At 31.1% G+C, this 26364-nt stretch overlaps 1 protein-coding gene across 1 annotated transcript; it reads right to left on the bottom strand.

The window, feature by feature from the left end:
- On the bottom strand, positions 1003–4043 carry LOC105178289 (serine/threonine-protein kinase SAPK2). The gene is made up of 9 exons (XM_011101737.2): positions 3679–4043; positions 3489–3563; positions 2749–2850; positions 2553–2606; positions 2380–2472; positions 2206–2298; positions 2000–2104; positions 1811–1909; positions 1003–1717 (listed from the first exon to the last, which is right to left on the bottom strand). Exons 1-9 carry the CDS (start codon positions 3796–3798, stop codon positions 1430–1432), a joined length of 1029 nt encoding a protein of 342 aa, XP_011100039.1. The 5' UTR covers positions 3799–4043; the 3' UTR covers positions 1003–1429.

The raw sequence follows: 26364 nt of genomic DNA, 5'->3' as shown, positions 1-26364 counted from the left end.
AAAGTAAAATTACAGGAGGTGTAGTGTAATTTTGTAAAATTGAAAGGAACTTTTGTAATATATTAGATTTCAAGGGATGTTCAAATAATTAAATACAAATACACGCAAGTTCGGGTCATAAGCTATAAAGTAATAATAAATATTAGAAGAAAATGCAAAGTAATAAACATCAAATCGCAAGAACATTTATAGGAAAATCTTTTATGTAAATATAAATATAGGGGGTGCTAGTGTAATTTTTTTAAAACCAAAGGAAATTTTGTAAATTCCAAATTTTAAGGTATGTCAATGCAATTAAGTATAATTGGACACAAGTTCCAATGATGAACTCTAAGACTATATTTGGATTAATAGACTGTGATGAAAAAGAATTTGAAAAAAACAAAACCAAATGACTTCGGAATAGAAAAAAAATTAAAATTCGTCAATATTTAATAAAAATATAATTCAAATTTAAAATTCTCTAAATTTAGAATTTTTCAAATAAATCCAAATATTTTGTTTCTAATTATTTGAAATTCATAATTTCAAATGCAACCATACTGAACCGAACCAAGACAGAAAAATTTTGGTTCAGTATTAATTTTTCAATTTTTTTTTATCTTATTATTAACTTATTCCAAATATTATTTTATAAACATACTTATATATATATATAAATTATTTTACTTATTAAAAAAATAAATAATATATATATAATTATTATTTTTAACATTTAACTTTTAACCCATTTTTATATTTTAAAAAAATTCAGTATACCAAACTACAAACTAAACAATAAAAAAATAAAAAATCACTAATGATCAAAATCGAACCAATTACTTGAGTTGTATTCTATTTGATTTTATCGAACGGACACGCTATACGTCCTTTTTAAACCAAGTGTAACATAATGATTAGTGAAAAAGTATACTGATTAGTTTTTTTTCTAACATGTTGATGATGCAACACAATTTTCTTACAAGGCAAAGAAGGGATCACAACCAGTGAAGCCATTGCTCATTGGACTATGTGGTAAGTTGTCCTAAACCACTCTTTTTCACTTCAAAAAAGGAGTAAAAATATATTAGCATGTTCACATCACAATCACATTATTAAACTAACAAACTGATAAAGACTTGAGATTAGACTTTGAAAAAAAAGCATTAATTTTCAGTTGTGATGGATAAGTATGTGGCCTCCATTGATGAGGGGTGCTTTTTTATTTTAAGAAAAGCCCGCATCTTTTCCCAAATGACAATTAAACCCCACCAAATCCATGGTTTGAATAAGTGAATCTTGATTAGAGAGATGATCACAAGAAGGCATTCTGTACAAAAGGGATGTGCACGATGTGGGAACCACGCCCGGACCGTTCAGAATGACGGAAATGCCTCTGGGTGTTGACTAAATGATCGGACAGTTTAAGGCTCCGCGCCCAGAATGGGGCTCATAGTGCACAGACGAAATCTCCGCTCGTCTCTATGTCGTCTATGTCCGCGTCCGTGTCGATCTCATCGTCAAGGTCCATGCTTCCTTCTAAGAGCTGGCCGCCCGTCTTCGTGTCGTCTGACGGTTTTCTTGCCTCTTGGATTATTGCCAGTGCTTCTTCGATGCTTTGAGATGGATAGTCGTCGTCGGTTTTTGCTTGCAAACTAGCTTCCTCGCCTTCCATGAACTCGACGGGGAGGTTTTTGAGAAACCAAGGGTGCTTCTTAATCTCTGGGATTGTTATTCTCTGCAGATTCATTAGTAAGATCAGTACAGATATATGCAGACATGGATTCTCATTTTTCTCGAGATATTTAACAAGAATAGCTCAAATCTTGACCTTTTCCGGGTCGGCAACAAAGATTCGAGACAGCAGATGTTTGCAGTCCTTGGAAACTCTGACATAGTCGGGGATCGAATAGTGAACGCTGAGTATTCTCTGTCGGAACGTCAACAAGTCTTGCGTTTACTAAACTAAACATTAGAAATTTCAAGTCAACAAATGTTTTAAATTCGTCTAATAACTCACATTAATGGTTTTCTTGAAGTTTCTTGGATCGTCAGGATCTTCAAAGGGATAAGCACCAACTAACATCACGTATAACGTAACCCCACAAGACCAAACATCGGCAATCTTCATGGACCAAGAACAGTATTGTTGTTATTATTACAGATGAACAACTTAAGACTTTGGTGGCAAAATTACAAGAGAGATTATGTAATGACGACTGTTACCTTGCCGTCATACTCTTTCCTAGACAAGACTTCAGGTGCAATATACGCAGGCGTCCCAACAGTTGATTTCGGTTGAGAATGTAATACCGATGACTGAAAAGCAAAGCTCAGAGTCAAGAACTAGGACATTCGTGTACCCTTTTTCTGTGTGAGAAACTATGAGTTTTTCTTTACCTTAGAATAACCAAAGTCGCATATTTTAAGGCGGGGCGCTGAGCTCCCGTCCAACAATGTGTTCTCGAGCTTTAGATCTCTGTGGCAAATTTGCTGCATTTTATGACAAGAGTTAAGGTTCCTACATTCTTGATGTAAGGAAATCATGTTGAAAGAAGACTGAGAATTGTTACCATGGAGTGGCAGTAACTGACTCCCGATATCAGCTGTTGAAAGAAGAACCTTGCCTGAAACAAATCAAACATATGTGCAGGGTAAACTGCAGGTAAGAATAGATTACTTAAACACATCCTCGATTTTGCAAGGAATAATGAATTAAGTGTCTGTAAATGCTAACTAATAACATGGTTTATAGGTAGGAAAATATGCCTCGTCTTCGCTAAATCGCCCAGCATTGCATATCCGTTCAAAGAGCTCTCCTCCTGCTGCATACTCCATTACAATGGCTAGATGCGTCGGGGTAAGCAAGACCTGCACAACCGCTCGATTAGCGAGAGTAGAAACTTCTTCCCATGATCAGAAACATCTCGATTTCCTACCTCTTGCATCCATCACAAAAACGAAAAACGAAGAATGCGTGCATTCTGAAAAGGATATTGCTCTTGTGATTTGGAACCGAGCTTTTATCAGTCGAGGAACGAAACAGCGACGGATTAGTACAAACGGACTATGAGACAACCAATTTGCGATTGAACCCTTTAATACCAGGAAGATCAATGTCATAAACGAAACCAGTGGACTAGAATCAAACCTCATTTCAATCAGAGGTTTCTTTCCCAACAGAGAAACTAAAAAACATTTCTTGTTTCTATTTCCACAATTTAGTGTGCTTCCTTTCTAGTACTAACTAATACCTCAACTCTGTCTGAATTCTGCTTATCCTTGAAACAGAATTGAAGCAAAATCCTCTTTTCTTGTTCATACCAACAACAAAAAGGAAACATAATTCTACACAAAAACCAACAAAACAAACAAACCAAAAAAAAGCAGCCCAGAACAAGTCAAAGATCACCAAGAACTCACAACAGAGCATGTTCTCTCTGATTACCAAACACTGTATTTCTGTGTGTTTTTAGCAAATAACAATGGAAAAGATCAACTGTTCTTACCTCCTTGAATCTGATAATATTAGGATGCCTCAAAGACCTATGGTTCATGATTTCCCTCTGCACATGCTCATCAATCTACACAAACAAAAACCCATCAGATCAAAACACATCATTCCAAGATTCAAACCTGAATCTTGGCAAAAAAACAAAACAACCTCAAGACAACAAACAAAACAAGACCAACACAGACCTTTTTGCCCCTCTCAATGTACTTGACTGCATACAGCTCACCAGTCCATTTATCCCTCACAAGCTTCGCCACACCAAAATTCCCAGACCCTATATCTTTCAAAATCTCATACCTTTCCATTTGTATCACATCAAACAATACAGCAAAAATATCTAATTTCGGACACAGACACAAATGCTGTGTTTATCAGACAAGCCCTTCAAACTCCAGTGATGATGATCAATCAAAAGAAGGGACAAAGAACCAATCCTTGACAAGTATTCTGCATGTTTGAACAGCAGAGCTGATACCTCTCTCTCTATATAGGGGGGGAGCTGTCTGTCAAATGATGAAGGGGGTGTCCAATTCTTGCAAACTCGGAACTCTTCGGTTAGGTTTATTGATACATGCATCATCATATCTTTGGACATGGGAATGGAGATGGGTGGCCACGTGGCATGATGCTAGTGGCTGGATTTGCACACCCAGTCCACCTCTGACTTGGTGCAATTTACGATTGAACTTCTTATTCCAAATTTTATAATATTTTTGTTTAATTAATAAATATAATAAAAATGCAATTCGTTTGCAATGATACCTTCTTGAATTCCCTCTAAAAAATAAAAAAATTCAGACTTCTGAATAGGAATTTAAAGTTTTATCGTTTTTCTAAATTCTTGCTAAGTTATTAAATTCCCATGATTTTTGTGTGAATTATTAGACTATTTTATGTGATGATACATGTCAATAATAGAGAAATTGATGTCAATTATTGCACTTATAGCACATTATTTATATTTCTTTTTTCTTTTTTTGGTATACCAACTTGTTATCTTGTTTAAATTATTCCACGCTGCAATCTACTCCCTCCTAATATAATTTGAAATTGCAAATTAGCCTAGCCATGCTTCAAAATAAGAAGCCAAACAAGCTTCTCTTTTTGGAAGCACAGGGTGCTATTAGGCTATCTATTTTGTCTAGGGGGTGTAAAATGTTATTTCTCAATTTTATAGGGGTAGAAAAATCAACAAAGTTTTATATCTAAAACGAGCACTCAAGAAACTGCTCGAGTCTTAGCAAAAGGAGGATAACTCCCATCCCATTGGCTTTAGAGGCTTACCCTTCACTTAACCATCGAAGGCTGGATATCCCTCTGCTTCTGAGCGGATTGTCCCCATCACAGATATTAAATTATGTACTGAAGCTGTGTATATTAAATTTATAATTGCTTTTCGGGTAGATTACAATGGACACCCTGAAATTCACTGTAATTATAAAATACATTTGAAAAAAGTATAAATATCCCCTGAAATTGATGGACGTCTAACATCCTCCAACAATGGACTGTTACGAGGAGGTATTTGTTAGATAACTCCCAGAAAGTATTTATAATTTTTTAAATAACAATAAAAAATTATAATTATAGAAAATCTCAGGGGAGCTTGTTGTAATTTTTCTTTCTGTTTCTAAGCAGAAGGATGAATGTTGGTTCTTTTTTTCTAGCATGACATAGATCCATGATCAATAAAGTCGTAAGTCGGAGGTGCTTGCCAGAAGACTATCTCAACTTAGCAGTTCTTGAGTGGACTAAATTATGGTGTAAAAAAGGTTCGTTTTTCTTTTCAATCGTCCATCGTTTCATATTGCAATGATATTGGACGAACCAAAATATTACAACAATATTCATCCACTCAAAAATTTCACTGTTCCTCAACGGTCTTGTAAATGTTACTCCCAACATCGATGTACTATTTATTAAAATCTAAGGACTCAGAATAACTACCGTTGATAGACAAAATATGAATTGACCAAAATAGGCCTACACATACTTATTCCCCTACAAACCACCATTTTCTTTGATTAATTAATTATATAACTACTTTTATATGCATGTGCATTTAAAGTTAATTTCTTTTATCAATTGCAATTAATCATTCATTTTGTATTTAATTTAATTAAATAAATATACTCAAAATTTAAATTATGCATACACATTGAGCGTGTTTCGATCGCTAGTTCTAATAAAATGACAAACACATACCCTATTTCATTTATTTACACATTACTACACGAAACATCAAATATAGCATAAATTTAACCACTGAATAATCGTATAAAATAAAATTCCTCAGTTGAGGTGAAAATTCATATACATATAAAGTGTAAAAAATGATATTAACAATAAAATTTATATTATATTTATACGACATGATTCACATCATCTGATATTTTCAAACCCGACCCGTATCGATAGGTTTTCATATGAAAGATGGGAGTTGAAATTGTGAAAAGAATTCCAATCCAATCCACCTGCCAATTACAATGATGTGTAGCCTTCTTTAATGGAGTGCATGTTGCAATTTGCAAAAGAGAAAAAGGGGGAGATGGTGGGAATGAATGGGAAAGCTGCAATTGCTTTTGGCATTTCAAGGTGGATAAGTGATAGGCCACAAATTTATGCCATGTTTGGTTACACTTTTTTCAAAAACCAAAATTTGAAAAAGAATTTTACAAATGTGATCCATATTTCAGATTGTGTTCTTTTTTTTTTTTTTTGTTACTTAGGGAAAATATTTTTTTATAATCTTTTATAGATTAATAATTCTACCGTACAGTATTTTTGATCCTGTAATTCGATAAATCAACAAAAATCGAGTTGAAACAGAAGAAAAAGATAATTTTATGAATATTTGGTGTTCACTTCTCTTTTTAGTTTAATTTTGCCGAACCATATTTATGTCTTTTTATGTGTATTATAATAAATATGATTTTTTTGGCTATAGTTAATTATTCAGATAAAAAAAGATTGTGACAAATACAAATTAACCACGACTCTATAATGACTATTAGCCGTTATTTTTGCAAGTGATGCATAAATATTAGTCATAGCTAGAACCATGACAAATATTTTGATCAGAACTAAAATATATGGCAAATATTGATCAATCGTGGTAAAAATTAAAATGTTTGCATTGAATTTACGATGATTTTTAAGTCATGTCTTTTATAACGTACGGCAAAAAAAGTTTTGTGTTTTTTTTTTTTTGTCGTAGTATTCAATTTGTATGTATATATTTATTATTTATTTGGTTACTTATAAGATTTTAAAAAGTAAATATTTTAGTATTTAATTTTTTAATTCATGTAGGTAGTTTTTTATTTTATATTTTCTCTCTTTTCAATTAACAATTTCATCACAATTTATTTATATATTATTTTTTCTCTCCCTCCAATTACGTATTTCTATAATTCATATATTGTCGTCTTTTTATATCTGCAACACTTATATTACTCATTTTAATTTTTATATTTTCTCAAATAATTTTTATTTAAAGAATTTTTAAAAATCTTCAAATTATATAATTTATTACGTCAAACTCTTCATATAAAAAAATGTAAATACATATAAATAGGAAATATGTAACAATTGAAAATTTTATAAATAATAATTCTTAGAATATTTATTGATAATATATTTCTAAAAATAAAATTATAAATACAACATATTCAATGAGTTCCACTAAGATTTAATATAATTATGAATACCTCCTCGTTAACGTTATCTAAAAAATTATAAAAACTCTCTTATATTTTTTAAAATTATGTATCATGATAGAGATTCGAAATTGTCAATTTCCCCCATATCGTATTCCTCTTATATTTAATAAAATTATGTATCATGATAGAGATTCGAAATTGTCAATTTCCCCCATATCGTATTCTTTTTCTTTTAAAAAAATTAAACGAGATAAATAAAAAATTATAAAAAAATCCAATTGGTCCATAAAAAATTTCAAAAGAATTTAAAAAATAAGTAAAATTATAATTTATAATCTACAATGTCAATTTTTATCAGGTTATCATAAAAAGTGAATGAAAACCTGATGAATGCTGACGAATTGAATTAGCAATTTGAATTAATTGCTAAACGATCATTAAAATTGGATGCTATTAATAATTTTAAAACAAGGAAAAATATATATAATTTATTTAAAAAATTAATTGTAATTTATGCTTAAAAATAATGGGAAAAAGCTGCAGCCTTAATTCTAAAAAGAGAAATAAAATAAAAAGAAAAAAAGAATTCCGTGTGCCAATTCCGAGGGGGAGAAAATGACGTGGACGACCGAAAACCAAAGAAGCATCACAGGCTGTATGCGCAAGTGGGAATTGGGTGGCGGGTCTCACACGAATGGGTGGGGGGCATCGGAATTAATTCCCTACGTCGTCGTTCTTGTTTTCTTGTCTGTCGTACGTACTACTGATTAACATTCGACGACGTTGCCTTCACGAAACCAACGTTCGAGCCGTGATTGATAAGGTTGGTTGTGGGTCCCACTTGTTTTTTTTTATTTATTTATTTTTATTTTTGGTGTCTCTTATGTATTAATAATAGCGAAAAGTATTATTTTAGTTCGCTAACTATGTTTAATTTTAATTTTAATCCGATAATTATATCATTTTTGTTTAGGTTAGTAACTTATGAATTGCTTACTTTAGCAGATTTTCGAACAATTTTACCCCTATGCAACTTTTGGAAGGCAGTTTTAGTCCATATGCACTCATAGGGGTAAAATTGTTCGAAAATTTGTTAGATGACTAAAAGTAAGCAATTTCGTAAGTTACTGGATCTAAACAAAAATGAAAATAGTTATCGGACTAAAATTAAAATTAGGCATATTTAGCAAACTCAAATAATACTTTTCCCTTAATAATAGGATGAGAAGTGGTCTTAGCTGGTGAATTTTAGTTATTGGGTTAAATCCATTTTGCCCCCCTGTGATATAACAAAATATCAAAAACCCCCTTATAAAATTTTTAATATCAAAAATCACCCCTAGGTTACCAATAAATAATCACACAGCCCCCTGATCAATTTGAATCTATTTTTTTAGAAACAATGACTAAAATACCCTTCTAGTCAAACCGGTCAACTAGGCTTATTAATATATAATTATTTTAATTTATAACTTTTAACATATATTTATAATACATATAATTATAATTTATAAAAAAAATTAAAAAATAAAATAACTGGATCAACAGGGTAGTCGATTCAACCGATAGTTCACGCAATTTTCAAAAAATAAAAATAATTTTGAATCTAGTCGAATTTTATTGGTCGAACCTGACCATTTTATGGAACAATTGATGATTCAACTGGTTCAGGCTGGATTTTAAATCTTTAACTTGAATTATGATGGTTTTTCAACTTTTTTTTTAAAAAAAAATTATATATAAAATTAATTTTAATTTAATTAAAATAATATTTTATTATATAAATAATTAAGTAATTATTATATAAAAAAATATTTTATTATTAATAGAAATATATCATATTTTAATTAAATAATTATTATATAAAATAATATTTAATTCTTAAATACATATATATAATATTATATGTTAAATGTGAGAGAAGGGCAAAAATGTCAAAAAAAAATGTATTTTTATAGAAAAATCGCAGTCAAAGCGCGTGTGGCCCAATTTTTGTACGGAGGGGGTTTTTTGAACTTTATTTTATATCATAGGGGGGGTATTTGATACTTTAATTTTCATAGGGGGGTTTTTGAACATTCCTATTATCACAGGGGGGTCTCTGGATTTTTTCCTTTAGTTATTTAATCAATATAAGTTGTGATTGATGTAGGACTGCTCTCCTCATATTTAGGAATCAAATTTTATTGTTAGTTGTAAGGTTTTGCACTGAGATTCTTGTGACAACATAAGCTTTTTAACTAATTATTATTCTTGAGTTTTCCTTTTTCCCTTTTTTTTTAACTTATAATGAATGTTGTCACTATAGTCATTCGATATTTAAGACGAGAGTAAATTACAATAAATATTTTTAAAATTTGACATAATTATAAATACTATTTTATTGTTTGAAAAAATTTATCAATATTTTCTAATTTTAATGGTCATCCAACAACTTGTTTAATACGTTAAATTTCTATAGTGAACGGACCAAAACGTCTTTGTGGATACAGATTATAGTTGAAAATATTAATTTCTTTTTAAAAAAATTATAGACTAAATGGATAATTCTTTTAATATTTTTTTAAAATATTCCATCTACCTCGTCCGATATTTCTATATTTTTTTAAAAAAATACGTCAAGTATAAAATAGACAATTTCAGACCTCCTACGTTAAGGACTAAATATATATTACAACTTGTGTTTGTGTTTGTAATAGTTAGAGCCTTGATTCTTGACAGACTTACAGTTGTGTTTGTTTTAAAATGCTTAGGGCATTGATTACTAGCTACTTATGGGAGGGACTATAGCTTGTCTTTGTTCTAAAAATAGTTGGGACCTTTATGGTTTTCACAAACTTATGACCTAAGACCTTTACCCTATTAGGCTTATTTTAAATGGTAAATCATATCCACATTCTCGATGTTAGATTTAATTATATAAATAATTCTTTTTTTTCAGAATTACGAGTATATCCCTTGAGAGTGTAATTGTAATTACAAGTACACCCCTTATTCAATGATGAAATTTTAAATAAATGCCCTCTAGATACATTACAGTAACACCATCTCAAGAAGTGTACCTGTTATATTATAAAAATTAAGAAATGTTCATGTAATTAAACCTAACATCAAGAAATGTTGATGTAATTAGACGAAAACTTTAATTCTGGACAAACTCATAATGTCTTACTCTATGGGTCTGATATGGAAACAATGGTTTGTGTATATCTTCAACAAGAGTTAGGGCATTGAATCATAACATAGTGTAATGCCTTTATCTATACAAATTTATATATTAAAAAAAAAATTCTTTACACTCACAATCGATGATTAACAATATTGACGTATTAATTTGAAATAAAATTAAATATATTTTATATTTTTGAATTATGTATGTAGTCGTATTTATCCTTTAAAATACGAAAGTTAACAAAAACCACCATCACAAAATATTTTAGCATTAATAGAACAAAAATGCCCTTCTCACTTATTCTTTGTACTTTTCATTTTGCTCCCTGGAGTATGTTTTATTAAAAATCTTCCGAAAACCATTTTAGTAATTTAAAATTTTTACTCAAATTTTATTTAAAAAATAATTTACATAAATTATTTAATACAAAATATTTACAAGCTCAAATATATGCAAATATATTTTTACAAAGTAATTTATCTATGTTAAAAAATACATATAAATATGTGTAAATACATAATGCATATACTTTTATAAAAAAGTATTTTTATATAACTTATAAATTTTTATTCAATTATAATTAAAATATATCACATCACTATTCAAAAAATTAAAGAATATTATACATTAATTATATTTTATATTTACATATCTTACAGTGTATATATATATACTCGATCCAACATTTCAAAATTATATTTATAATTTATTTTTAAAAAAAAGTTCAATATATATAACAACACAAATAAAAATTATGTAAATTTTTTAACAATTATATAAAAATATAAAAACTATAAATTTATAGAGTTATACTGATTCTATCTATCTATACTACAGCTGGTGTGGCCGTTCTCCTCTCATACTCGACTATAGCGTTCCTACTAGCTGCTTCAATCATACACTGTAATCCCTAACGGGGTATATGTTCCATTTGTTCCTCCAGTCTCACAGGAGTTTGCTCCCCCTGCTCTTGTTGTGTTGGTTCTTCTATTGGAGTGTGTTCTTCTCTAGAAGTTCCCTTCATATCGAATCTCAAGTGAACTCTTTTCTCAATTCCCACAGATGACGCCAACTAATTTGGGTCGAAGGTCGATAGCTACCTAGCGTCCTTGAAAAGGTTTGCGACCTGAGAAAAGAGAGTAGATATTAAGCTTGTTGGGAAGTCCCCAACTAAAACCTTCCGATGCCTAAGTTAGTGAAGGAATTCGAGATAGAATAAGCGATCTAAATGCATTGTCAAGCGATCTATTATGGATTTTCAGTGTAATAAATGTCTTACCATAAATGAACTGAATATGTGGAATTTATAATATTTAGATGGATCTGTTCGAGAGGTCCACTTACGTTATCCATGTGTTATCATCCTAGCTTAGGTGATGTCATATAGATCAACAGTTTCTAGTGACGGGTCTTTTGGATTGAGTTGCATATCCGAGTTGGGACCCGCGACCAACCCGATATGAAAAGACGCAAATTTTCGAACATTTATTACATAAATATCTATTTTAAGAATATTTTAATTATTTTTTATGATAATTCTCTTAATTCCCCATCAACCCCCATCAACGTGATCGATGATATAATCAAGAAACACTCAGTCTCATTGTTGAAGACAAGTTGCTGAAAATTGTGTCCAAAAAGTTGGTAAAAGAGAGAATAACGAAAGTTTTGTCTCTTAAGGAAACCACACAACCTCGTATATATGAATTGTCTTGGGAACGACGCTCAAAGGAGTTGCCGGAAGTTCGGAGGAAACAAGAAAGCAAGAAATGTGTATTTGTTTTTCTTTCTTCCATATGTTGTTGGTTTAATGTATAATAGTTTTTCATGACATGCGGTTCCTGCAAACATATAATTTTTTTTTTTTTGATGTGAAATGATAAAAAAAAATTGTGAAAAAAATAAATCATAATATATATGGATAAGTTAAAGTGAGAAAAAAATATGGAGTAGCGTGCGGTTAAGAGAAAAAAAATTATATATTAAAAACATTAAAATTATTAATTTGACCAAATTTTTTTGAAAGAAAAAATAAAATAAAGGATAGATTTGGGTATTCAAAAATTGGTATGACGAAAGGTTTTCTTTTATAATTGTATAAATTTTCAATTTGAATGCATTTTAATATGGACCTCATTTTAATATTATTTCACCATTTTTTTTTGGTCGAGAATAGTTCAAATTGATTTTTTTTTTGTTTCTTTCTGTCTTTTTTTTTTAAATTGGTTTGTTCATTTATATATTTATTTTTATATATAATATATTTTAAAATATAAAAAATTATTTATTATATACACACATCCGGTGCTACGGCGGCTAGTTGATATGAAAAAAAAAGACAGTTATCAATCACAATTGATGGTTTATCAAAATCAAAATTTAAAATTTCAATTATACCCTTAAATATTTGTAACAATATACTGACTTATATTTTATTTTAAATTATCCGCGACATCTTTTAACCACCACTGTACTATCATGTTTATCCTCCAATTTCTTCATCACTCGCTTCACTTTTAATAGTACATTAATTTTTTATTTTTAAATCTATGTTGTATCTATTGTGGATTATATATATTTAAAAAATACTGAACGTATTATTTATCAAGTCACTGGGACATAGTAAAGAACTTTGCCGAATATCAATTGGTCCTGAAAAACCGACACAATAAGAAGGACTGTTCAAACAATATCAACATAAAGATTTCAATTTTTCAAGCATTCAAATTGTTATATACAATCATCGTATTGTTTGAATTCTTATCTATCTATACTGTTATAAAAGAAAATCTTTTGTTGTGTCAACTTTCTAATACTTAAATTTATTATTTTAATTTATTTCTTTATTTAAATATTTTTTTAGTCATAAGTAATTTCAATATTCTTTTTAATATCTCATAATTACAATTTATTTTTCTCTCACTCACTACTCCACGTTTCTCTCTCACCTTACTTCTTTATATTTTTTTTCTTCGCTTTCATATTTTTAATAAACCCACAATTACAATTTATTTTTTCTCTCACCTCGCTCCACATTTTTTCTTTTCACGGACTTTTTTCTTTTTATTTTCTCACACTACGATATTTTTTGTTTTTCTTTATAAATTTATTTTTCTTTTTATTTTACACCATAATTTCAGGATGGGTCTCTAATTATGATTTTTGAAAATCGAACCCCATCCTTTTAATATTTTTAATGTTATCTTATCTATGACATATATACTTAAATGATATTTACGCTATGCATAAAAAAATGTATACAATTCGTCTACGATCACATGTAATACATAAACATAATATTTTTATGAATTAAAATAATAATATAAAATAATCTATACTTTTAGCACATACGTAAAAAACATATATTTTAAAAGTTTTAATATTTTTTTTCGATAAATGTAATTTTCATAAAATAGAAAAAGATATAATACAATAATCATGAATCAAGTAGTGTTTCCTTCGACAGACCAAGGGATACGCCACAATCTATAAAGTGCATGTGTACTAACAGAGCTAGCTAAGGTAATGCCAAGTATACGCTGTCTAACATCCTCCACAATTAAGCTAGCTACAATATTTGGGTTCCGCTCAGTATGCTCGAATCGCCTAAGATTTCTCTCTCTCTCCATATATGGTAGATACACGCACCCAATAATGTGCGATAGGCCACATTGACAATATGTTTATCCCTCCACTTCCTTGCAGCCCACTCAACAACTGTCATTCAATCTCTATTAGGCCACGCAAAGCGTACAACTCGTCTAATAGCGTGAAGGCATTGGTGACTGTATCGACATCGGAAGAATAGGTGTGTGTGTGTGTGTGTGTGTCTCCACCTCATCCTCATCACATAACACACATCTACCTAAGTAAGATAACCATGGTTTGTCCGTCGTAGGTAGTTTCTCCAATATAGCAAGCTGGCGAGGTATCTTTAAAGCGCCCGAAAGTAGTAAAGCCCAACCTACTTTCGGGCCTGGTGGATCAAATAATCGGTATAGAGCCTGGATCGTAGGGAGTCCACTGGCAAATCTCCAAATAATTCGATCATTATCCCCATGAATCGGTGGAAGCGTGTGAGTAATCTCCAAGTACTCTATGTCGGTAATGAGAGGCCATTGCAACTGACCTACCTGGATGACAGAACTAAGTCTGATGGATTTATGAAAATTAAGGGTAAAGTTTTAATATTTTACCTTACGTAACGTGCTCGTATAAGTAGAATATCATTATTTTTAGGAAAAAATGCAAGCAACCCTTTTGTGATATCGCAAATGAGCAAATTACCCCATTAAGAAAAAATAAATAGCGATCTACCTACTTATATTTCTTAAAATATAATAATTTACCTTCCTATATTTTTTAAAATAAAGCAATTTACCTCCCTATATAAGGAGGTAAATTGCTTCATTTTAAAAACTATAGGGGGATAAATTGCTATATTTTTTTCATAGGAGGGTTATATGTTCATTTTTAATATTACAGGGGAGTAAATTGCTATTCACCCTTATTTTATATTCAAAAAGTTACTTACATTATTTTTTAAAATATATTCTATTTGAATTTAGTAGATTTAACGGTTCGACTCGACAAGCTTTCATTCTAGACTGCACTTAGTTCACTAATAAATTTTCGACTCGTTGTCATCCCTACTTTAGTTATTGGCGTTTTCCAACAATACGTTTGATATGTTTGGCAACTTGTCAATCTCGAATTAATATCTTTGAACAATTTTTGACAATATATTGCAGTGAAAAGTAAAAATCACATTTTTTGTCCGTTAGGATTTTTTTCAATTTTTGTTATAATTTACTCATATTACATTTTAAAATTAAAATTTTTCTCAATTTTAATTATTACGTGCATTTTTCATCTAATAATTAACAAAAAATATATGGAAATGCAAGTGGAACTATTAACGGCTCACTGAATTATTAGATGAAAAATGGATGTGAAATTTAAAATATGAATTTATGGAACGAGATGCAAAAAAAATTATAATAAATAAAATAAAATTAAAAAAATTATTGAACAAAAATATGCCATTTTCCCTCACAAAACATGTAGTGAGAATCTTCTAGAAGGGAATAAAGTGAAAATTCCAAATATTAGAAGGGTACATTTTTCAGGCAACTATTTGCCTGACTTATCAGATGGAAAAACTGGCGCACGAAAAAAAAAAATCTTTGTACAGCAGAATTCCTTGTTTTGTGTGGGAATCTTCTAGAAAGGGTTAAAGTGAAAATTCAAAAAGATGCAGGGCTAATTTGAAATATTTTATTTTTCGGAAAATTGTCATTTATCATCATGTGGAGACTCCTTTACTTTGTGTTTACTTTTTAACATCTTAAGGGGAATTGAAACAAAGCATTTTTCCTATATCTATACCGATATAAAAAAAAAGAAAAAAAGAGATGATTAAACATCCCTCTTTTGAAATTTCATGTAATTTTATATAAATTTTTTATAATTTAAAAATTATATTTAGTATCTTTAATCTTTGTTTTGTCAAATAAATAGATCCTCTTAATCAATATTTACTGAATTTGTTGACATTAGGCAAAAAAATTAAAATGGTCTATATTTGATATTACTAATTTAGTGCAAGTCAAACAAATGTATTTTAATTAAACTACCCTTATACTAAGGGTGTCGATAGATAAGGTAAGACCCTAACAAAACTCATAACATAATTCAGAGACCCATACCCAAACCCAATGAATATTCTTAAACCAAACCCAGTCCCACTAAAAGAATATAGATTGGGTTTGGGTTGGGTCTCTATCCCTCAATACACATAGGTCTATATACCCAATTTGGATTCGTAATTCAATTATTATTATTTATTAATCGATCTACTAGGAGGGTGTAATTTTCGATTAACCGACAAAAGATCGACTAAACTGAAGATTCGATTCGATTTTCATCATTTTTCTTTTAAATTTCGATTATTCAATTTGGTTTCAATTTTGTATGTAGGTTAATCGAACCAAATCGAATAATGAATTTTAAAAAAATATTATATTATGAATATATATAAATATAATACAAATATAATATTTAAATATTAAATATCTTAATATAAGTATTTATAATAACAAAATAATTTTATAGTTAATGCATACTTGATTATTATAATAAATAATAATTTATAACAAATAAATCAATAATATATTTTTTCTATATAATTTTCAGTTAATTCGGTGCAAAAATCGAACCGAATCAAACCAAACGAAAGTAAGTTTGATTTTTTCTGTACCAAATCGAACATTTTTATTCAATATTTAGTATGCCATTTCGGCATAACAAAATTTCTGTTAACCGAATTCTTGGTTTGTTCGATTAATCGAATTGAACACCCCTATGATCTACATTCAAGTGAACAAATCTAAAAAAATTTAAGACACCATAATATTATTTATCGTGTAATTCTTTAACTATGTATATTTTTTAAATAATAAATAATGAGTTATATAACTATATTATCATGTTGGGTATATTTTTTAATATCTTCATAGGCAATATTATTTGTTTGAAGACTTGAAGTAATAAAATTAAAATTTTAAATTTTTATAATATTAAATTCGATTTCTATTAAATATGCAGATTTGATATTTTCATAAAATTATTTTGTGAAACATATAATAAATGATATAATATTTAAAAAATTCTATCAAAAAAGAGTTATTTGTGAATTAGTCTCAATGATTCTAAATTTATTAATAAATTATGAAAAAATAAAAATAAAAAATAAAATTAATTAGTATGATTTGCAGATAAAATGAATCGAGACAAAAAAAAAATTGAATTTGGGTTTGATCCTACCCATAACTTGGGTTTTAGTCGGGTCTTGAGACTCATGAATCTTAAGTTGGGTGTAATGGGTAGGGTTTGGGTATGGAATAATTTTTTTGGGCATACTTTCGGTTTGGCCACTCAGTCTTACCCTACCTATTGATAGGCTTACCTTATACATTTTCACACACTAATGCATGTGCTGAAATATATTTTCATTCTTATAAGGATAATTTGATAAGAAAATATTTATTTGACCTATAAAGAAGTCAGTAATACGTCAATTTGAAGTAAATATGATTTTTCGTTCAACTTTTTTGCTAATATCAACAAATTGAAACAATCGTCAAGAGTATTAAGTGTAATTTTTCAAACCACATGTATTTTACCTCATGAAAAGAAAATGTAATTATCTCTAAACAAAAAAGGAAAGCACTTAAACATATAACTTTTGTTGCTCCCTAACATCAAAATACCGATTATCCTCTTAAATTTTCATGCTGATATAATTGCACTATATTCATATCTTTTCTCACTTTTTAACTGTAAATTCATTCTTTAAACGTTTTCACTTCACTTTTAATCGTGTATTTAAATTATTTTAATAAAAAGATAAAATTAGAAATGAGGAGACAAAAGACAAAACTAAGAAAAGTGCAAAGTAGGATGAAATCTCAAATTGAATTTTCTATTTTAAATTATATTTTATCTTATATTTTATTTAAATACATGTACATTTCGTGTATAAAATCTTATCTTAAATACAACAAAGAACATAGTTTATATATGTATACAATATGATAGGGGTGACAAATTAGCAGATTGAATTGGTTGAGGTCGTGTCCAAATAAATCGGGTCTAAAATAAATTAGGTCCCATATGAGTTTAAATTAATGGATTTACTATGGATCCGGTTGCAAACGAGTCGGCTCAATTGATGGTACCCATTTTTTTAAATTCTTAATATTTAAAAGTTATTTTAGATAATAATAAGATGATAATACTTTTAATAATTGTAATATAATACGACTAAATTTGGATTATTTATTATTTGTGCAAAAATAAACATGCACATTAGAAATTAATATATTAAATTATAAAATAAAAACTTGTAACTTATATAAAATACTATAAATTTTAAAATAAATCATGAGATGAATAGTTGTGCAATCAACTTTACTATAGTTATTTGTAAAATTGAGTTTTGGAGTTGCAATCATAATATGCGTGCAAAAAGCGCACGGGTAGAATAACTTGTGGACTTGAGCTCCTTGGTGTGACAAATTCTTTACAAACTTTAAACATGGAATCCTGCGAAATAAAATGATAACACTCCAAGGCCAAATCAGTACGTATATTGAGATAATAATGTAGAAAAAGTGAATAGCAAGCTATGATGAAAATAACAAATAAAATGAGTGTGTAAAATAGAAATTGTTTATAAATGTTTACAAAAACCATCCCTGCTTGAGGAGGTCAAACCTGATTTTATAGCAGAACTCCCCTAGTGGTGAGGGAGTGTGGCCTCGGAGAGATTCAGGGATGTAGTTGTTAGTGGATAAGTCTTCCTTGGATTCCTGATCTGTTGGTTGACGGAGTTTGAGGGAGTCCAATCCCATTGAAAGTCCTTAGCAGAGTAGGGTCCTACTTCTACGGATTGTATCAGAGCTGGTCTACGTTTCTAGGTTGACCAAGAGATGTGTTTAGTAATTAAATTGTCTAATATAGGATGGTTTTTTATGAGGCACTTATTGGCCCAGTAGTTAGTAAGGATGAGCCAATAGAATCAATAGATGGCACGATTGTACCTGCAATGCCGGTGTAGTAGACCTAGAGTTAGAAGATGTACCAAGTGATTTGGGAAATCTACGTATAGATGTTGTAATGATGGACTTGATAGAGTTCGATGTAAAATTAATGTGGGATAAATTTACTAATACAGAATAAGATTTCATAATTGTTTCATAAATGAAGTGGTGATAGAACTCATAGGCAAATCAAAAGTAGTAATTGTGGGAGATTAGTAAGTGATTATATAGGTGAAATGATTGATGCTAGATGAGTATTTCCTAATAAATTATTAGGTTTTCCCATCAAAGGAATGTGAATTTTACTATAGGAACTTTGGTCAAATAGAATAATAATAGTTGAAAAAGCAAAAAAAGAATTGTTGCAAAAAAAAAAAAGTTTTTATAGGACCATGTGTTTCATGAAGGGGAGCACTAGTGAGTTTATTAAAAATAAGGATATTGTATAAGGTTGTATATCAATTATCGCTAATTGAATAGAGTAATGGTGAAAAATAAATAAAGATTGATTTGAGGTCTGGTTATCGACAACTGAGGATAACATAAAATGATATCCCTAAAATAGGTTTATGCACTGGTTATGGTCTTTGTGAGTTTTCTTAATGCAATTGATTAAGAAATTCATAGACGACATTCATGGCATCAATGAATCGCATAATTTAAAAGTAGTTGTGTCAATTTGTGATAGTTTTGTGGATGATATTTTTATGTTTTCGAGGAGTATGGAGGTGCATGGGCAACATTTGAAAATAGTGTTATAAATCTTGAAAGTGAAAGAGTTGTACGCTAAGTTAAGTAAGAGTAAATTTTTGGGTGAATCAGGTAATTCTTCTAGGACACGTGATATCTAGCGTTAGGTAACACTTGACTCTACAAAGGCGAAAGTTATTACGGAATGGAAAACATTGAAGAGTATGACTGAAGTTTGGAGGTTCTTACATCTAGTAGGGAATAATAGGAGATTTATTGAGAGTTTTTCCGTAATTGTAATTCTTTTGACAATGTTATTACGGGATAGGGTAGTTTTTCACTGGATTGAGTTGTGTCAACAAAGTTTTAATGAAAAAAGATTTATTGTTATCAACTCCTACTTTAATTCTGTTATTTGGTAGTGGTGGATACATGATGTATAAAAATGCTTCCAAATGATGTTTGTGTCGGTGCAATGCAAAATAGGAAGCTTGGGAGTTATCAACAATTGAAAATGTATTAATGATTTTGAGGCACTATTTGCACAAAGAGAAGTTTTAGATTTTCACTGATCATAAGAGTTGAGATATATTTTGACACATATAGAGTTGAACTTGAGAGAAAACATATGAATAGAACTGTTAAAGGATTAGGGTTAAACAATACTTTAGTCCCATAACTTTGTCACGGATTGATTTGGCAATATTAGTTTTAGTCCTTTATCTTTCAATTTTGATAAATCTGGCCCTTCAGCCTAATTTAGGCCAATTTTGCTCTTCTAGTGAAAATTAACCCTATTCCACTACATGCCTAAGTTAGACCCAACATGCTTCCAAAAATAAATTAAGTCTCTACCAATTTATACCTTTTTTCGACCGTCTTGTTTTCGGGTACTCCAAATTCTCAGTTTTACGGACTTCCTCAACCACACTACCGCAGTAGATGGTTCATAGGCACTAGCTCCTTCAGCTAAGGGTGTGCATTTCAGCGAACCAAACTGAATTTTCGATTAACCAAAAATTCAATTTGACGGTTTTAAAAATCAAAAATCGAACTGAAAAGGTTTTTCGGTGAAAAAAACCAAAAAACTATTTTTTTAATAATATATATAATATATTTTGGTATTTTTTCAATTTTATCCAAAAATATATGTACCAAAATATTAAAATTTAAAAAATAAAATGTATCATGAAAGAATATTTATGAATAAACTCAAAATTTCAAATCAAAAGAATATTTATGAACACAATATCTAAATGTATAATGTATTTATTTTATATTATATTAATATTACTATAAATATAATATAATATATAATAATATATTTTAATATAACATAAATAATAAAAAATTCAATTTTTGGTTCGATTCTGTCACCAGACGGTGACAAAAAAACCAAACTGAAAAACTAAAATTTAAAAAAATAACCCAAAAATCGAACTGAAGTTTTCAATTATGTTTTTGGTTTGAAGCAAAATTTCTATTCGGTTCATTTCTGTCGGTTTAACCGAACTTTGAACAACCCTACCTTTAGCAACAAAACAACACAATCTTATTTCGTTTTCTACCTTAGAGCATAGAAGACACTCCGATACGGGGACTTAATAGAATTTTTAAAAAATAAATTGAACAAAAATCTTACTTCTATTGAAGAAATATATGAAATATTATATAGATATTATATCCTCAGCTGGAGGAGACAACTTAATTAGCCTCTCATATAATAGAGGACTTGACTCTTTGGGAAACCCCCATAAACTGAAAAATTAAAAGACTTTAAAGATTGAAAAGACTCAAAATTATAATTTATTGGTTAGAATTGGTTAGACCCAAAATTATTGGTTATGTTGTGGGGAATGCACAATCTAACCTAAATAAATCCTCGTAGGAATTTATTGGTTAGAATTGGGTCTTTTTAGTTCTTAATGCTGTGGGTAAATTAAATCTTGAGGACGTTTCCAAGGTTGTTTACTGATTAGGGATTTAGTCAACGAACGTTTCTTGACTATCCACAAGGTAAGGAAAGGTGAGGTCGTTAGATCGTACCAATGGCTATAACCAATTTAATTATCATGAATGATTTATCTTTGCATCTATGATCGACCGTGGGATTAAGCATGATCCTGTTTTTAACTGGAATATTCTTCTCTTATATTTATCTCTTCTAATTTTATTAGTTTTTTAGTTTAATTTAGTTTTTATTTTTATTCTTCCACAATCATAAACCCTCCCTAATTATTTTTATTTTTGAAGGAATTAATTTAAAACAAATCCCTGTGGATTCAACCCTGCTCACACTTCTACAAAAGTGTTCGTAGAAATTATTTTTTGTGGAATCGACACCCATCAAGCTGGATTTCCTGCTTTGCTGACTGTTGATTTTTGTTGTTTTCTGCCGACAGTCTTATTCTTGATTTTTTATATTTTTTAACTTTTACTTCTTTTTGTAAAAATTCTTTGTCTTTTCCTAGTCCTGGTTTGGTTCGGGTTTTTGTGTGACCCGAATTTTTGTTCTGAATAGGGGCTTCTCTTGTTTCTCATAACAAGAGCATATATGGTTATGTCATTGCCTAACATACAATATGTTGCACGTTTTCATCCTCGTAGCTTCAGTCGCTGGTAGCTTATTTTTTCAGATTAACATCCTCTTCTTCTTAAATAAGCTTTCAGCGAACTCAGTGCTCTTTCTTATCATGGAATTTAACAGGAATGATCCATTCACTTTGTTTAAGAAAATTTTGAATGGATACTTGACTTTGTCCATCTTAGTGAGATAGACCTATAATTCCCACGCTCTTGTGGTAGAGATATCGTCTTCACTAATAGCTGATATCAGGGGAGCTTCTCATGATGCAGCTTTGATTTTATTGAAAGTCACCATGCTTGGCCTCTGCAACTTCATAAAATGAAATGTTGGATGAGACCCCCTTTCCTGTAGTTTCTAGAGCAACTAATACAAATTTTATCTCAAAGAAGAGAGTATTATTACTTGAGTTTTGGGATACAAAAGAGATTGATACGGAATCAAAACTCTAAGTATGAATTAGAAGGTTGTTTTAAGCTAATACAATAGCAAAAAAGGTGATAAGAATGTCCCTCCTGCCATGTCCTTTCTGGAGGTGGTCTTCTGGTCGTGTGAATATGATTGTGTGGGATATGGTCATGTGTGAATGAATGTATGAAGGTCAATATCCTTTTGATCATGCATCTTTTGACCTTACATCCCCTTCTCCCACTAGGGGATGTCCCTATTTATAGACAACAACAAAGTTGTTGGATGAGGTCACGAATTTAGGGCAATTATGGTGTCAGTTGTTGGATAAGGCTGATCCTACTTCAGAATTGGTGTTGGCTGATCCGCTATGGATTTGAGGGGTAGTTAGGGGATACCCCCCATTCGAGGAGGTCGTTGCGATTTTCTTGGGATAAGGCTGAGCCTGTTAGGGCTTGGAGTCCTTCTCTTTGAGGGAGTCACGTGTCCTTAAGGCCTACCGGTCCTTCCTTTTCTAATCTGTTCTTTGGGGGATGCCCTCCAAGGCCGCCTACTAGGTTCCCTTGGGCCTCTTGGGGTCTTATGGACCCCTCATGACCTAGGTCTCCCCCTACTGGGCCTCCTAGGGGATACCATAGGTCTTCTATTTTTTCTTTGTTTTTTGGGCTTCTTTAGGTTGACCTATTTTTATACACATCAGTCATTATGGAAACAACAATATTTGTCATTTTTGGGCGAGTAGGATCATCTCTAGTTGTCAAGGCTAAGCCAGCAAGCCTTTGCCTTCCACGGATAGTGCTTGAGTGATAGGGGCATTCAAAGAGGTATATACAGGATTCCTTCTTTGAAATTGTGATTTCTTGTCCCAAAATTCCGACCATGGATTCTTGGAGGGGCATCTTCCTTGGAATCCTTCTTCTTTTCTCCGCGTCTTCTCTTGGAGGCCTAAGCATCCCCCATGTTGATATATTTTGTTGCCATAGCCAAGAAGCCTCAAATCTTGAGGCAGGCTTCTTGGCTAAAGATTTGAAGAAGTCCCCATCCAAGAGTTCTTGAGAGAAGACACTAGCCTTGACTTCTTGGTTGGCAGAGAGCACCTTCAAGGCAGCTGTGATGAATCTGTGAAGATAGTCCTTTAAGGACTCCTTGTCCTTCTAGCAGATTGTGAAGAACTGAGCTCCATCTTTCAATGCTTCCTACTACTAGCGAACCGATGTAAGAACAAAGACCAGAATTCTTGAAAAGTTTCAATGGCACCTACCGATAATTTGTCAAACTATTGTTGGGCACCCCTTGCATAAGTGGTGACGAAGACTCGACATTTGATTCTATTAGTGTAACAGTGCACGAGGGCCGCGTTCTCAAAATGAGAAGGTGTTACTGAGGATCGTACTCAGTAATGGAGGGAGTCCGACAGTTCAAAGGAAATTTGTCTATCATGACCCCTTTCAGTAAGGGGGACTCCGTGGTGTTCCTCCAAGGGTGCTCCCATGACTTAATGTTGGACATCTTGAAGCCCCTTCTGTAAACGCTCTAAGCAGGCTATCTATTGAGGTGGAATTCCTTCCAGGTGTTGTGGGGGTTGATCTTGATCTTCTTGAGAAGCCACTGGCGTTCTAGCCTTAGGGGCCTTCTCAGCGACTGTTTCGGTCTTTGCCGTAGCATGCGCATCACTGCCATTAATTGCTCTCGAACTGCTGATGTAATCATCTATTGTATAGCCCCCATCAATCCTAGAAGCAGCCTCCCTGAGGAGGTGTATGACGACGTGCTGTTTCGTGGGGGATCCAATGAGGATTTAGAGGGCCTGGAGGATCTTGTGACCGTTGGTCCTCCAGCAGAGGTTAAGGAGGTATCTGCCACCACCTAGAGAGCTTGAAGTATTCCCAATGATCTCCATAGCCTTCTGTTTGTTGAGGTTATTGTTTGGAGCTTCCATTAGTTCACACATCTTAGTTCTGTGTTCCCATAGACAACCCACTTGATGCGTGCAAAAAACGCACGGGTAGAATAACTTGTGGACTTGTGCTCCTTAATGGGCCAAATTTTTTGCAATCTTTAAAAGATGGGAACCTGCAAAAAAATATATAAGCACTCGGCGCCCAATTCAGTACGTGTTATTGAGAAAATAATGTAGAAAAAAAGATAATAGCAAGCTATGGTGGAAATAGCAAGTAAAATGAGTGTGTGTGATAGAAATTGCTTATGGATGCTCAGAAAAACTATCCCCCTGCTTGAGAAGTTGAGGAGGTGAAACCTGGTTTTATAGTCAAAGTCCCCCCAGTGGTGAGGGAGTCTGACATCCGAGGGAGTCGAGAAAGTAGTTGTCAGTGGATAAATCTTCCTTGAATTCATGATTTGTTGGTTGGAGAAGTATTATAGTCCAATCGAATTGAAAGTCCTCAACATAGTTGGGGTCTACTTCTCTGGGAGTTTTCTCTCCCGATCCTCCTCGTCAGGTTCCACTAAATGATGACTATACCTGAATAAGTACTTCGTTGACTGCTAGGGTAGCATTGGGCCCACTAGCTTCCAAGGGGCAAGTCCTCGTAGCCCTTAACTCTCTTGGACTAGTTGGGGGGAAGGCCTTAGGTCTCTTCCTTCCATTAGGCCCCCTGAATATGTTATTGGGCTATCAAATGGGTCTCACTTTGAGTTGTCTATTTGTGACCATATTAGTAATAATTTTTCTGTATGAATCTTACATGTTAGTTCATTATAAATTATTACAAGATATTAATAATTTGTATAGTAATTGAAATTCATAGTATAATTGCATAATGCCATTTATTCAGCAAAAAAAAATATATAATATAGAAGTAGTCAGTGATATATAGTGGGACTAAATCAACAATGAATTTAAATAATTAAATCATTGATTGAATCCATTTAAAATTGATCACCAATCCATATAAACTTTAACCGTGGTACAATAAAATTTAATTTAATTAAACCAAAACATACTTAATATGTTTTAGTAAATTTATGACTTATAAAAAATGCTAAGAAAATTAAAATATGTGGAAGTAGCTAGTGCAATATTGTCAACTTGATTAACAATATATTTAATTAATTAAAACATGGACTCCTTTTAAGACTCATCACCAATCCACGTAAAATACATCATCAACTACAAAAGATCTATAATGTAATATAATTTAACCCACTCAACGAAGTATTTCTCATATTCAACTCATGAGTACCAAATAAACAAATCTCATCCATTAGTCAAATTTCATCGAATTTATTAATATTAATAAAAAATTTTGAATAAAAATCCCCAAATTAAATTACTATTGACATACTACAAGTCAAATAATTTTTTTTAAGCCAAAACTATCCTTATACATCTTAACAGGTTACTAGATGAAGAATTCATCTTCACTCTTCCAAACGCAATTTAGTCAAAAAAAAAAAAACAAAAAAACAACCTACACTAGAGCAATAACAACTCAACCCGAAGTATTTTAATCAATTTTTTTAATATCAACATATTAAATAAACCTTGACTTATAAAAGAACTCATTCCTTAACCAAACTCAAACATCAGCAACTCATTCCCACCACAAAAATATACGTATAATCACACTAATCCAAATAAAATGCACGTATTACCCCAAGCCAAACCCATACTGAACCCACATCAAAAAGAACGCTGGATTCGTCGTAATCCAAAACGAGATGTATTAGATTGAAATTGTGAATTTCCACCTATATTTTCACCCCATTCTTTCTCCAATAGTCAATACTTT

The sequence above is a fragment of the Sesamum indicum genome, linkage group LG15 (assembly GCF_000512975.1).
Source record: "Sesamum indicum cultivar Zhongzhi No. 13 linkage group LG15, S_indicum_v1.0, whole genome shotgun sequence".
NCBI lineage: Eukaryota > Viridiplantae > Streptophyta > Magnoliopsida > Lamiales > Pedaliaceae > Sesamum > Sesamum indicum.
The sequence above is the reverse complement of the archived record's forward strand: the minus strand, read 5'-3'. Positions and strand labels throughout refer to the sequence as shown.